At 36.1% G+C, this 16,825-nt stretch overlaps 1 protein-coding gene across 1 annotated transcript; it reads right to left on the bottom strand.

Moving 5' to 3' along the window:
* Window positions 1-6,194: 6,194 nt before the first annotated feature.
* LOC137632013 (ADP-ribosylation factor 4-like) lies at window positions 6,195-8,479 on the bottom strand. Its single transcript, XM_068363988.1, is given in 5 exon segments — window positions 6,195-6,485; window positions 7,053-7,234; window positions 7,528-7,560; window positions 7,563-7,607; window positions 8,132-8,479. Coding segments are annotated over 5 exon segments (534 nt in total). The 5' UTR covers window positions 8,199-8,479; the 3' UTR covers window positions 6,195-6,278.
* Between the last annotated feature and the right edge of the window lie 8,346 nt (window positions 8,480-16,825).

The following is a 16,825-nucleotide window of genomic DNA, read 5'->3' as shown; positions in this document are numbered from 1 at the left end:
AACAAAAATGTTATATCAATCTCGTCGCAATAAACTCTTGTATTAAGCAACGACCAGAGTCATAGATGAAAAAGGAAATAAAGGAATTCAACCATTTTCCATCCTATGCTTTAGAAACTGTTCGTACAAAACTTAGAAGCTAAGGGTGGTGATGTGAGCGTTTTTAACAGACAGAATTCATAAGATGCGTATTTACGTATAAGTAAAGTAATATATACAGTTGATGGTGATGAAAATTGGTACGTGAATGCATTCACAGCTGGATCAACTTGGTTGACATTGAATGGAAATTGACAGGGAACTCATTGACAGCTGGATCAACCGGGTTGACATTGAAGGGAAATTGATAGGGAACTCATTGACAGCTGGATCAACTGGGTTGACATTGAAGGGAAATTGACAGGGAACTCATTGACAGCTGGATCAACTGGGTTGACATTAAGGGGAAATTGACAGGGAACTCATTGACAGCTGGATCAACTGGGTTGACATTGAAGGGAAATTGATAGGGAATTCATTGACAGCTGGATCAACTGGGTTGACATTGAAGGGAAATTGACAGGGAACTCATTGACAGCTGGATCAACTGGGTTGACATTGAAGGGAAATTGACAGGGAACTCATTGACAGCTGGATCAACCAGGTTGACATTGAAGGGAAATTGACAGGGAACTCATTGACAGCTGGATCAACCGGGTTGACATTGAAGGGAAATTGACAGGGAACTCATTGACAGCTGGATCAACCGGGTTGACATTGAAGGGAAATTGACAGGGAACTCATTGACAGCTGGATCAACCGGGTTGACATTGAAGGGAAATTGATAGGGAATTCATTGACAGCTGGATCAACTGGATTGACATTGAGGGGAAATTGATAGGGAACTCATTGACATCTGGATCAACTGGGTTGACATTGAAGAGAAATTGATAGGGAACTCATTGACAGCTGGATCAACTGGGTTGACATTGAAGGGAAATTGACAAGGAACGCATTGACAGCTGAATCAACTAGGTTGACGGGGAGGGAAATTGATGCGTGAATGAATACACAGCTAGATTAAGCAGATAGGTAGCGAGGAGAAATTGGTACATGAATGCACTGGGTCCATGGTGAGGGGAAATTACTACGAACGCATTCGCAGTTGGCCTAACTGAGTTAACAGCGTGGGGAAGGAGAAATACAGGTATGTGAACACATTCACAGGTAGATCGACTAGGTTGACATTGAGGGGACATTGATACAAATGCATTCACAGCTAGATCAACTGGGTTGACAGTGAGGGGAAGGGGAAATTGATACAAAGGCATTCACAAGTAGATTAACTGGGATGACGGCGAGGGGAAGGAAAAATAGGTACGTGAACGCATTCACAGTTGGATCAACTGGGTTCACGGCGAGGGGAAATTGTTAAGAAAGCTTTCACAGCTTGTTCAAACTGCACTGATGGTGAGGGGAAATTGATACAGAGGCTTTCACAGTTGGGTCAACTGCATTGACCGAGTGAAAGGGGAAATTGATACGTGCACGCATTCACAGCTGAATCAACTGGGTTAGCGACGAGGGGAAATTGATACGAACTCATTCACAGGTAATTCAAATGGAATGATGGTAAGGGGAAATTAATACAAATGCTTTCACAGTTGGATCAACTACGTTGACAGTGAGTGAAAGGGGAAATTGATACGTGCACACATTCACAGCTTAGTCAACTGGGTTAGCGACGAGGGGAAATTGATACGAACTCATTCACTGGTAATTCAAATGGATTGATGGTAAGGGAAAATTAATACAAAGGCTTTCACAGTTGGATCAACTGCGTTGACAGCGAGTGAAAGGGGAAATTGACACGTGCACACATTCACAGCTGAATCAACTAGGTTAACGACGAGGGGAAATTCAAACGAATGCATTGACAGCTAATTCAAATGGATTGACGGTAAGGGGAAATTGATACAAATGTATTCACAAATGGATCAACTGGGTTGATGGCGAGAAGGGGAAATTGATACTAACGCTTTCACAGCTAATTCAACTGCATTGATGGTAAGGGGAAATTGATACAAATGCTTTCACAGTTGTATCAGCTGCGTTGACAGCGAGTGGAAGGGGGAATTGTTATGTGCACACATTCTCAGATGAATCAACTGGGTTAACGACGTGGGGAAATTGATACGAAAGCATTCACAGCTATATTAACTGTTAACGATGAGGGGAATTTGATATGAATGCATTCACAGCTGGATCAATTGGGTTGCCAGCAAGGGGAAATTGATGCCAACACATTCAGTTAGATTAACTGGGTTGATGGCAAGGAGAAATTGCTATGAACGCATTCACATTTGGATCAACTGGGTTGCCGGTGAGTGGAAATTGATACCAATGCGTTCAAAGTTGGATCAACTGGGTTAGTGGCGAGGGGAAATCGATGTGTGAACGCATTCAGAGCTGGATTTACTCGGTTGGCATCAAGGGAAAATTGATATGTGAACGTTGCGACTGTAAGTCGAGGAATTTACTGTAGCTTTATATGCTCTTTTTAAGGTTAGTAACACATAATTAGCTGTGCAACAGTCTTGAAAAACTTCCTATTGACCTGTATTTTCCTATGTGCTTTTTAATTGGGCATGATGTATGTAAGCTAACGTGAAAATTTAATATGTATACTGTCACTTGATGAGATGGAGCCATGATAGCAAGTCATAGAATTCGTTTATATATATATATATATATATATATATATATATATATATATATATATATATATATATATATATATATATATATATATATATATATATATATATATATATATATATATATATATATATATATATATATATCCGTCTCAGTACGAGTTGTTTGTACTTTTTTTTATTTGTACTTTTTTATTTGGATTCAATTGTCAGTAACTTCGGATAGCGTTAGGTTCATTTATCAGCACAAATGAAAAAGCATAAGGGACGTACAACTTCTTGATTTTTTAAAAACTTTGTTTTTATATTTCCTCTGAATTCTCTTTAGAATCCGAAGGGAATATTTAATCATCGATTCCTTCTCTTCAAATCGGGTCTTCGAACGTGTGTTGTGGAGAATACACAATACAAAGTATAGTATTTGCAGCATTGACCACTAAACTTCTGACACGAGTTAGACGCTATAAATAAGAAAGTACGAATTCATCATTTCATTTTCATTCGGATCCTCAAATGATTTCTGTGGAGATTGAATCCTAAAATCCTGGGAAAAAAAGTCAATAATAATTTTTAATGACTGATGTCATTGTTCCTATGTTGAAGAGAAAGTATGATTGAAGAGAACTTTGGAATCATAATTTTTAGAAATACGTTGACATAACTAAGAAGATAGGATTTTTCATTGAGAATAAGATGGTTAATGTAATCGTAGAAAACTAAACGTGTATGGGAAAAAAAGTATTTTATATGAAACAGTTATGTCAGAAGTTATCAGTACGTTATGGATGATTTGATTGATACAAAAACTTACTCTCACGCAACTGGAGAACTTATTCAGAGTTCTTTATTTATTACAGTGTGACTTGATTTGCATGAGTGTGAGTATGAGAGGCTATCTGGCAAAAATTCTTTTTCTTAATAATATAATCGCATAATAGCTTAGACAATCGTCTCGCGTAAACTTTCGTACTCCTGCAAATAATTTAATTTTTTATTTTTAATTTTGTCATTATTTATGCATTGTATATCATCTCCTTAAACCCCCCCCCCAATATATATATATATATATATATATATATATATATATATATATATATATATATATATATATATATATATATATATATATATATGTATATATATATATATATATATATATATATATATATATATATATATATATATATATATATATATATATATATAACTTGAACTTGAATAGTGCATAACCGTTTTATAATACAATCTGTATCTATATCCGATACACTGCAATGAGTCATAGAATATTGACGTCGACTGGTTGATGTTGCAACTTGCGTTGTTGGCTACCTCCACGCAGCCGCTTATGTTATATGGACAGTCACCTTAAACGTATTCTTACGAAATATTTCATCACCTTCGGTATTCTCCAGACAATCTTCATTTTTAACGGCTTCGTTTTGATTTTAATCTACAATCATAGATTTCCTTACGTATATATATATATATATATATATATATATATATATATATATATATATATATATATATATATATATATATTTATATATATATATATACATATATATGTATTATATATATGTGTGTATATGTATATATATACAGTATATATATATATATATATATATATATATATATATATATATATATATATATATGTATATATATACAGTATATATATATATATATATATATATATATATATATATATATATATATGTATTGTATATATGTGTGTATATGTATATATATACAGTATATATATATATATATATATATATATATATATATATATATATACATATATATATGTATATATATATATATATATATATATATATATATATATATATATATATATATATATATATATATATATACACGAAGAGGCATTTTTTAAGTGTGATATTTCCGAATTTTAGATATACGAAGATATATGAAGGGTCTTGATTTTTGATACCCAATGCTGATGATGATGATTATACATGAAATTCTAATTGTTACATAATTCATATCTTTGGAAATGATATGTCCTTTAAATGGTTGCTTAACTTACTGTAGACCTAGTGGTACCCTAACGTATTCGGATACGATTTCCATTCATATATTTTGGAAGTCTGAATAGAGAATGAAATAGTGTTAACCGCTACCATTCTTAGATTCTGTGTATCTCTTTCGTGATCGGTGGCGTTTCTCTGGTCGCTGCATTACCCGCACTAGTTCTTATCACTTGTGATTATTATCAATGTAAAAGTGTTTTATTATAGATTGCATCCCAAAATACTAGAGCATTTATAAATCAAAAGTTCTTGTATATAATGGAAAATTTGTATAAGTTGTTTGTAATGAGAGAGTAAGAAAGGGCTTGAAGAGAGATTTATGTTGGATGGAGTATTTCTCTGAAAGAGGTACATGAGAAAATAGAGATTACGTTATATTACTCAAGTAATATTTTACGTAACTTCTATTTCCTCTTAATTGTAATAAGTAGACCTACTGCTTCCATAAGGAGAGTCATACTCACCAGTCAGTCGAGTTATTCTTTCATTTACGTCCTTAGATATTGACTCCAGTGCATTTTCACCTTTCACCAAACTGTCAACCAACACATATATATCTATATAGAAATATACTGTATGGTGGGGTCAGTGAAGTCCATTCCTCAGATCTTCTACTAACCACACTGACATTCTTTTCTCCTTCATCTTAGCCTGCATTTACCTTTGTGACATTACTAATGCTAACATTCCATTTCAACTCGTTCGTCCTACAAACACTCGAATGCATTTCCAGTCCCAGAAGCCTTTCATCATTATAATCACCATGTAACACTGCATCTTCTGAAAAGCAGAGCTGATTTCCATAGGCTGGTATCCTGCCTCATAAACTTCCACCTAGATTTCCTGTCAAGATATTTTTCATAAACGTAGAAAAGAAATCATGGAAACATTGAGTAGTCATTGCCAAGGTCGTTTTTACAGTAAACCCAACCGCTCATTCATTCGCATATGTAAGGAACCTTTTTTGATAAAAAATAACAATTAATTATTTTTTTCATATACAGTATATTGTTTCCGTAATGTCTTTAATTAATTATACCTTGAACTTTTCTCAAGTTCTGAATACTTATGCATTACTTAAGGTCTTTGTAGCATTCTTCCATCCCCTAGTTGCACTTGCTTTATGTCCATATTCTTTACCTCCATTCCCGCTTCATTTCCCCTTTTCTTTCAGTTCAGTCTCATCTAACAATGACTTCATAATGCAATTACTGTTATCTTTCAGTAGGACTTTGGCATTGAATAGCTTCACAGTCCCCAGTACTGGGCCATATAGCTCAAATTCATTAACCAAATCAAATCGAATACATCTCATACAGCTTTCTCTAGATTTCCAGACCTTCTTTCCTATGAATTTTTCATTGTCGGACATACCAATGTACATATTAGTTTTTTTCATCAAGTTATTAAAGTATTGAATGAAGTTAAAAGACTGGTGTCAAAATAGCAGATAATTTTATTACAAAATACATCAACGGAACGAGAATCAGTTATATAATAGTTATAATATTTGTTGATTTGCTCATTTCGCAACTTCCTTGGCCAGCCAGTCAAGGGACTCATAGATGCCTGTAGAATTCACGGCACAGGTGCCCTGGACAAACCAGGTGCGTCTCAGATTGTGGAGGTTGAGGGCGTCTGTGATGTGAGATGGTGAGGCAGCTTGGGGAAGATCTTGCTTGTTAGCCATGATGAGCAGAGGACAGTTCTCGAGCTCTTTATCCTCGTCCTGTTAGAAGGGTGGAAATCAATAGTTTTTTTTTATTATTAAGAATGTCACTTCAGGTGTTTAAAATTATTTTATTAGGTGTATTATTTTGTATTATATTTTGAAAGCCATTTGTTCTGTCTTCACATTCTTATCGACTTCAGGAGAAATTTTATCTTTCGCGTATTGATTAGTGCTTATGTGTGCATCGTAAAAATCTAAAGGGTTTATTATTGATCACAAAGTCATAATGTAATGCCTATAATTTGCATTTTCATCATTGTACTTAAAAAAGAACCATCATTTTAAGTGTACACTATCGATGTCCAAGATAGCACCAAGTTGTTTCGATTATATCATCTCTACAATAAGGAAAACTATGAAATTATCTAATGCCACAGTTAATTTGCATGTTCTTAAAATGAGAAGCAAAGGGAAATCTAGGATGAGAGAGAGAGAGAGAGAGAGAGAGAGAGAGAGAGAGAGAGAGAGAGAGAGAGAGAGAGAGAGAGAGAGAGAGAGAGAGAGAGAGAGATTCAGTACAAAGTCTTTTTAATGCATAATTTAATAGACATTACTCTTACATACCAAGATATCTAGTTCCTCCTTCGCCTCAGCCAGTCTCTGCGGGTCGTTGCTGTCGACGACAAAGATTATGGCTGAGGTGTTCTGGAAGTAATGCCTCCATAGGGGACGGATTTTTGTCTGACCGCCGACGTCCCAAACTGTGAAACTTATGTTCTTGTATTCTACCGTCTCGACATTGAAGCCTGAAAAGAAATTTAATCAATAACGAAGCCATTTTCTTTCATTTACTTACAATCTCTGCTTACGGACTAAAAATTAGAATGTATTTTATTTTTATGCTCAAAATCTGTTTTAATTTCGTCTTGCTCTTTGATTATGATGTAATCCAGATAATGTTTTGGAAAGTGATGATTATTTTCTGGGGAAAAGTAAGATTTTATTAGAATAATTAAGATAATTTTCTCATGTTTAAGACTCGTCTTGGAAGTGAGGTAACGTTAAGATATAAAATGTACTGAAGAATGACTTTATTCACCAATTGTTGGAATTGTCGTGACGATTTCCCCAGTTTTAGTTTGTAGAGGATCGTAGTCTTCCCTGCTCCGTCGAGGCCAACTGTCAAAGAAAACGTATCAGATAGAGAAAACTGTAATCACGAATTGTAACGTTTGTAAAATTGCTAATGTAAGTGAATGGTAATTGTATTGTTTATTTAAAAGAAAGATAATTGTAATTGAAAAGTAATGCCTAAAGAGCTTTTTTAATGAAAATTGTAAAAGAATGCTTTTGTGTTAGGTATATAAAGAAATAATCAAATAACCATGTAATGTTAAGGGAGTTTCAATTAGGTTCATAAGCAAAAGTAAAGTATTTTAGATTTATATGAAATTAATGTTTTGTTTCAGATGTATGTTTGAGCATTATTTTAAAGCAATGCAGTTTGTAACTGCAGTCAATGAAGATTCGATTTTTGGAGATGAAGGCAAGTAAGCATGTCGTTATTGATTTTATCATTAGAATAATTCTAACTCCTTGTTGGTAAACGTGTTTTTTATGTTAGATCCTTAACAAAATCAAGTCTATATTTTTTTTTTCGTATTAGAAATAGTAACAAAAATAATTATAGTAATAATTCTTACCCATAAGTATCCTGCAAGGCTTGGAGCTCTGTATTAAAGAGAGAATTCTGCTCAAAATGATCCCCATTTTGTATTCTCCAAAACTTGGTTGTATTCGACGTGAATTGTTATCAGTTTGGTATAAACACTTTTTCTGACCTTTGTGTTTGCTATACGAAAACAGGTAGTGGTTATTCCTATAGCCTCAGGTCCTTTGCTATCTACGTTTAAATATCGCTGAATATTCTATGATAAGAGTTCTCCCTTTCGAATATATTACGATTTTCTTTGGTTGACAATCCGGAATCTGCTGTCACAAGCTAGTGTAAAATCGCTTCTGTTGGGTCACGGAAGATAGCGGTAGTATATATGGCTGGAACAACTGCCACGTATTGAGGGCCACGTGTTTAGGACCACGAATCAGTCAGATGTTGTCAACTCTCTCATTTCCTCCCAGTTATTCTTATCGCTAACCCGCTCTGGCACGATCGCGTGCCATGACTCATGGCGAGTAGGTAGCCTTCATTTGCTTGACTTTGCAACATATTTCGTCATGTGTTTGTGTTGTTCCTTCGCGTACTTTATAATATGGTGAATGTTATTGTAAATATTGACTTAAATGTTATATATTTAATTTTAAAGTATGGTAGTGATATCAATGAATGTTCCGTAAAGTGAAAGTCTGTTTTAGCAAATACTATGATCATGGTAAATAATACTAAGGACTACAATCGCAACTACTGTGACTGTACTAAGTATGACTATTGTAGCAAATACTTTTACAAGGATTGTAAATAGTACAATATTGATGGGGAAGATTCTGTTAACATAGAAGTACTACTACAACTACTTTGATATGAAAATAGTACGCATAGTTAATTTTGTTACCATAAGGCTTTATAAGAATAAGAATATGATACTTTCTGGAAATTTGAGAAAAGTTTATACAATTTTGTCTCACCAAAAATCTTCAAATGACCTGAAAATCTTTAAAAACATTATTATGTGGTCTTTAGCCAATATTTTAAACCTCAGTGATTGATTTTAATACGGTAAGTTTCATGGCCTCTTTGGCTATATGTGATATATATATATATATATATATATATATATATATATATATATATATATATATATATATATATATATATATATATATAATAAAGATAGCGATATACTTAGGAATTTCACAGCTACTTAAGCTAAGCAAAGTAACGGGGGAGGGTGGGCTGTTACACCCTAGTAGTACCAACCAAACTCGGTTGAATCCTCGTCAGGCTGGGAGGAGCTAAGAGAAGAAAAAACTTCCCTTTTGCTCTTTTTTTTTATGTCGGCTACCACGCAAAATTGGAGGAAGTGCCTTGGTAGATAGATAGATAGACAGACTTAAAAGTATTCACATTTTGTATGCATCATTATATAAACTCGCAGGGTTTTAGAAGTTCTGGTACTATGGATCCCTAGTCAATCGTTCCTTTGACATTGTTTCTTTAACTTACAGTCCCATTGCATGCAACTTATAATTTTCGGATGTCGTTTTTGATTGCATATTCCATTTTGAGAAATGTATCCGGCCTGCCATTGAACCATTATACCTGTCTAAGACCTGTAATTGAGACCTGTAATTTATCCTTGGAGACGAACTGCTTGCTGTTGTGCAGGTGATGCTATTCTATTTGTATTGCCCACATCTCTGGATTATATAGTGGTTGTTGGTTTTATTAACAGGGGTTCAGCTAAAATTGGTGTTATGTGTAAATGATGGTTAAGGAAATTGAACCGTAATCAAACTCAATAGTATGATTTTTAGTAGTTCCAGGACATTGAATCCCCACAATTCAGATATACGAGTAATTTGACAACTCCATAACTACCAGCGATTCATTTAGTCTGTAGGTGTTGTGGCGGGATGTTGCACAAACAACCCCCACACCCTTGAATCACACTAAACAGACAATTGTCTCCTCAACACAAACTTTCCCCTTACGTTATCTAAACAAGACTCTTAGACAAAAGGACGAAATAAACAAAAACATATCCTTAGAACTATATTTCTTACAAACTAAAATTATTAAAAATAACTTCCACAATCAATTAAACCCTCAAAAACCAATAAAGCACTAACAAAACTTACACTAAACATACAAACAAACAAAACATCATTCAAATAAAGCAAAAAAAAACCTAACACATTGTAAAATTTACGCGCACACCAACTCAAAATATGTTTATAGATATTGCGACACCAACACTGTCACCACACACTGCCAAACTGTCTTTTATGGCAAACTACCACTGTCACAGCTTTGTGCTAAACAGTCTATCGGGCGGCAATTTGCCACAACTAATTTAATTCCCTGATCGGGGTCATCACCATCTTCATCATCATCATCATCATCAGCAGCAATCCTCAAAACAATAATCGGAAGTTCATTCGGTCCAGGTCGTCAACAAGTAAATCAATCTGAGCAGTTCTATCAAGTTCTGTTACGGGCCAAGTCGTCAACAAACAATTTTACATTCTAAGAAAACCTCTCCAAAGGAGGAATCACGGCTCAAAAAACAATTGAACACTTCCACGCTGGTCGAAATTATATAATAATGATAATAGTCCAGCATTCTTACAACTGCCTCATGTCACAGTCAATCAAAAAAAACATTCGCTCCGAAACATTCACCACTGTCGTAAACTAACTAAAAAAAACAAACACTCTCATTTGTACCAACAGTCTTTCTCACCACCAACGATCGATACACTAACTACTTTCGCTCGCTGACACAATCTCTCTCTCTCTCTCTCTCTCTCTCTCTCTCTCTCTCTCTCTCTCTCTCTCTCTCTCTCTCTCTCTCTCTCTCTCTCTCTCTCTCTCTCTCACAGGATTTGGCAAAAAACAAAAAATAAAAATAAAGCAAAAATAAATCCTCCACATTCCTCCCCCCCTTACTTTGCCAAATCCTTCTCACACAAAACTTACAATATTTTGTTCAATACCCAGTCGCAGTCGGGAACGGGACCTCTACTCCGAGTAACTGGGCCTCCATACACTCTCTCATTCACTTCTTCCTTATCACAATCATTCGCTACATTAACACTATTCTTATCTAAATCCCTATCATCTAATATATCATGTACAATCCCATCTATCTCGTTCTCGTTTGGCCCTATAATTACACTCATTTCTGTAAACAGTTCATCCATTTCATCAAAAACATTCTCAACTTTAGCAAAAGATTCATTCATGCTACTTATCATTCTCCTGTCTCATTCTTGCGTTATTCATTTTTTCTTTTACATCATCTAACGAAAAGCCACACACACTATAAGTATCATTCATACTCAGCCACGTTTCATCTGTATTAACACATTTATCTTCCATACACACTTGCACATTTACACCCTTGTCATACTTATTTCTATTCTCACTTTTACTTATGAAATTTCCCCTTTTTTCATCCTTACTTAAAACTTTCAAACGCCTCTTTTTCCTATATTCAACTAACACTAATTGTTTATTTTCCAGCCCTAACTTTTCATGCATACTAGATTCATACTTGCTCATTTCTAACCAATTATTCATCCCATTCTCACAAACATTGATCCTACTCCTTCCACACACACAGGAGGACTCACCCAGCTGAACCCTCTCACAATCTAGTTTCCCGAACATCCTGGCTGACTTAATCCCTTCTTCCTACATACTCTAGCTACATGCCCATCTGCACCACATTCAGTACACTTACCCCGCGGCTCCTTGCACATTCTAGCATAATGCCCATCCTTACCACAATTACCGCAAATCACATTTGTACGATTACTCCGACATCCACTCGCTATGTGCCCAGTCATACCACACCGATAACATTTTATCCCTTTCTCTTTCTTGCACTCACTAATTCTATGCCCTACCTCACCACATCCAAAACAAGCACCTAGAGCCCATCTACATTCATTCTTCTTATGTCCTACTTTCCCACATCTATAACACTTCTCTTCACGGATACAACTACCTGACCTACCTTGCGGCGCACTAGCACTCCTATCCCTCCAAACCTGATTCCCTTGCCTAAACCCTTCATTTGTCCTTACAGGTATTCCCACATTACTCGCCCTAACACTCCTATCTACTACACTATCAGCTACCCTCATCGGTCCTCTCATAACAGCATCTCTAAAACTAACAAATTCTGGCACACACTCCTCCATTCCAGTTCTTACACTCACAGATTTACTTTCTTTCATACACCTATCCAACTCGTAATCCTCAACTATCTCTAAAATATCATCCCATGTCAATCTTTCTTTCGTCCACCTCATTTTCTCCTTCCGTTTCAAATTAACAAACTCAGCAACATTCTCGGGTACAGTAGCCAAAAACTTCTTCATTAACTCCTTATTCTCATTTATACCTTCATCCCCATACTTCTTCCTAGCTAAAGTTTCCAACCTACATACTTACATCGATATCGCTTCTCCTGCATTCATCCGTGCTTCATCAAAATCATTCTTACGCTTATACTTAACACTCCCTTTCATACGTTTTACCTGCTCAATTATTCTCTTTTTCACACTTTCATAATCAACGTCCCCTACACTCATTATCACTCCATACATCGTCAACAAATACCCAGTCAAATATTCTCCTAACTCCCTAGCCCAAACTCTTTTACTATCACCATACTTATCCTAACAATACCTCTCATACTCCTTGAAAAAATCATATACATCCCTACTGCTATGCTCATTGAACCTTTCACACCGAGGTACCTCTCTCATAAACACAGTCTTACACACATCACGTTCATTCTCACTGCTATCATCACTGTCTACTCCCTTGTTACCTTCTTCCTCATTTGAATATAATGAATCCACTTCCACACTTAAATTCCTATCCTTAACCATTCCCTTCTTACCCTTTTTCTTACTTAAACTTTCACCCATTCACGATCTTCCTTGCTATCATCCTGACACTTTTTCTTCTCTTTCTTTACATCACTTTTACCTTTCTTATTCTTCCTATTACATTTTTGTTCATCCTTACTATGCCTAATTCCCTTATCTTCAATCTCACTATCACTATTACTATTACTATCACTATCACTTCCTTTCCCATTATCACTAACCTTAGCCTTCTCATCCACTATCAACCCATTACCCGAAACTGAGGACACTCCTCCAACGGCACCTTCACCCATTATAGTTTTCATCATCCCCATTACTTGCCCCATCATATCTTCCATTCGTTTCTCCGTCCGTTCTTCATTCTCTCGCATCCTCATCTCAACACCCTCTTCCACTCTCTCTACAGTTCCCTGAATTTCCCTCAGTTTCCTATGCATCTCCTCATTCTCACACCTTAACCACTTATTCTCTTGCAACAATTTCTCCTCACGCTCCTTACTCAGCCGCAATTCCTCCTTCAAAACCCTTAACAGCTCCTCCATTTTTCATCAACCTTATATCTAATATCTTATCCTATCAGTCCTTCGTCTAAGAGTCCAGCTTCAATCCCACCTCGGCTGTCCCTGTTCGGGCGCCAAAATAATGTGGCGGGATGTTGCACAAACAACCCCTACACCCTTGAATCACACTAAACAGACAATTGTCTCCTCAACACAAACTTTCCCCTTACGTTATCTAAAACCAGACTCTTAGACAAAAGGACGAAATAAACAAAAACATATCCTTAGAACTATATTTCTTACAAACTAAAATTATTAAAAATAACTTCCACAATCAATTAAACCCTCAAAAACCAATAAAGCACTAACAAAACTTACACTAAACATACAAACAAACAAAACATCATTCAAATAAAGCAAAAAAAACCTAACACATTGTAAAATTTACGCGCACACCAACTCAAAATATGTTTATAGATATTGCGACACCAACACTGTCACCACACACTGCCAAACTGTCTTTTATGGCAAACTACCACTGTCACAGCTTTGTGCTAAACAGTCTATCGGGCGGCAATTTGCCACAACTAATTTAATTCCCTGATCGGGGTCATCACCATCTTCATCATCATCATCATCATCAGCAGCAATCCTCAAAACAATAATCGGAAGTTCATTCGGTCCAGGTCGTCAACAAGTAAATCAATCTGAGCAGTTCTATCAAGTTCTGTTACGGGCCAAGTCGTCAACAAACAATTTTACATTCTAAGAAAACCTCTCCAAAGGAGGAATCACGGCTCAAAAAACAATTGAACACTTCCACGCTGGTCGAAATTATATAATAATGATAATAGTCCAGCATTCATACAACTGCCTCATGTCACAGTCAATCAAAAAAAACATTCGCTCCGAAACATTCACCACTGTCGTAAACTAACTAAAAAAAACAAACACTCTCATTTGTACCAACAGTCTTTCTCACCACCAACGATCGATACACTAACTACTTTCGCTCGCTGACACAATCTCTCTCTCTCTCTCTCTCTCTCTCTCTCTCTCTCTCTCTCTCTCTCTCTCTCTCTCTCTCACAGGATTTGGCAAAAAACAAAAAATAAAAATAAAGCAAAAATAAATCCTCCACATTCCTCCCCCCTTACTTTGCCAAATCCGTCTCACACAAAACTTACAATATTTTGTTCAATACCCAGTCGCAGTCGGGAACGGGACCTCTACTCCGAGTAACTGGGCCTCCATACACTCTCTCATTCACTTCTTCCTTATCACAATAATTCGCTACATTAACACTATTCTTATCTAAATCCCTATCATCTAATATATCATGTACAATCCCATCTACCTCGTTCTCGTTTGGCCCTATAATTACACTCATTTCTGTAAACAGTTCATCCATTTCATCAAAAACATTCTCAACTTTAGCAAAAGATTCATTCATGCTACTTATCATTCTCCTGTCTCATTCTTGCGTTATTCATTTTTTCTTTTACATCATCTAACGAAAAGCCACACACACTATAAGTATCATTCATACTCAGCCACGTTTCATCTGTATTAACACATTTATCTTCCATACACACTTGCACATTTACACCCTTGTCATACTTATTTCTATTCTCACTTTTACTTATGAAATTTCCCCTTTTTTCATCCTTACTTAAAACTTTCAAACGCCTCTTTTTCCTATATTCAACTAACACTAATTGTTTATTTTCCAGCCCTAACTTTTCATGCATACTAGATTCATACTTGCTCATTTCTAACCAATTATTCATCCCATTCTCACAAACATTGATCCTACTCCTTCCACACACACAGGAGGACTCACCCAGCTGAACCCTCTCACAATCTAGTTTCCCGAACATCCTGGCTGACTTAATCCCTTCTTCCTACATACTCTAGCTACATGCCCATCTGCACCACATTCAGTACACTTACCCCGCGGCTCCTTGCACATTCTAGCATAATGCCCATCCTTACCACAATTACCGCAAATCACATTTGTACGATTACTCCGACATCCACTCGCTATGTGCCCAGTCATACCACACCGATAACATTTTATCCCTTTCTCTTTCTTGCACTCACTAATTCTATGCCCTACCTCACCACATCCAAAACAAGCACCTAGAGCCCATCTACATTCATTCTTCTTATGTCCTACTTTCCCACATCTATAACACTTCTCTTCACGGATACAACTACCTGACCTACCTTGCGGCGCACTAGCACTCCTATCCCTCCAAACCTGATTCCCTTGCCTAAACCCTTCATTTGTCCTTACAGGTATTCCCACATTACTCGCCCTAACACTCCTATCTACTACACTATCAGCTACCCTCATCGGTCCTCTCATAACAGCATCTCTAAAACTAACAAATTCTGGCACACACTCCTCCATTCCAGTTCTTACACTCACAGATTTACTTTCTTTCATACACCTATCCAACTCGTAATCCTCAACTATCTCTAAAATATCATCCCATGTCAATCTTTCTTTCGTCCACCTCATTTTCTCCTTCCGTTTCAAATTAACAAACTCAGCAACATTCTCGGGTACAGTAGCCAAAAACTTCTTCATTAACTCCTTATTCTCATTTATACCTTCATCCCCATACTTCTTCCTAGCTAAAGTTTCCAACCTACATACTTACATCGATATCGCTTCTCCTGCATTCATCCGTGCTTCATCAAAATCATTCTTACGCTTATACTTAACACTCCCTTTCATACGTTTTACCTGCTCAATTATTCTCTTTTTCACACTTTCATAATCAACGTCCCCTACACTCATTATCACTCCATACATCGTCAACAAATACCCAGTCAAATATTCTCCTAACTCCCTAGCCCAAACTCTTTTACTATCACCATACTTATCCTAACAATACCTCTCATACTCCTTGAAAAAATCATATACATCCCTACTGCTATGCTCATTGAACCTTTCACACCGAGGTACCTCTCTCATAAACACAGTCTTACACACATCACGTTCATTCTCACTGCTATCATCACTGTCTACTCCCTTGTTACCTTCTTCCTCATTTGAATATAATGAATCCACTTCCACACTTAAATTCCTATCCTTAACCATTCCCTTCTTACCCTTTTTCTTACTTAAACTTTCACCCATTCACGATCTTCCTTGCTATCATCCTGACACTTTTTCTTCTCTTTCTTTACATCACTTTTACCTTTCTTATTCTTCCTATTACATTTTTGTTCATCCTTACTATGCCTAATTCCCTTATCTTCAATCTCACTATCACTATTACTATTACTATCACTATCACTTCC

Source organism: Palaemon carinicauda, chromosome 40, assembly GCF_036898095.1.
Source record: "Palaemon carinicauda isolate YSFRI2023 chromosome 40, ASM3689809v2, whole genome shotgun sequence".
Classification (NCBI taxonomy): Eukaryota; Metazoa; Arthropoda; class Malacostraca; order Decapoda; family Palaemonidae; genus Palaemon; species Palaemon carinicauda.
This window is presented reverse-complemented; position numbering and strand designations above follow the sequence as displayed.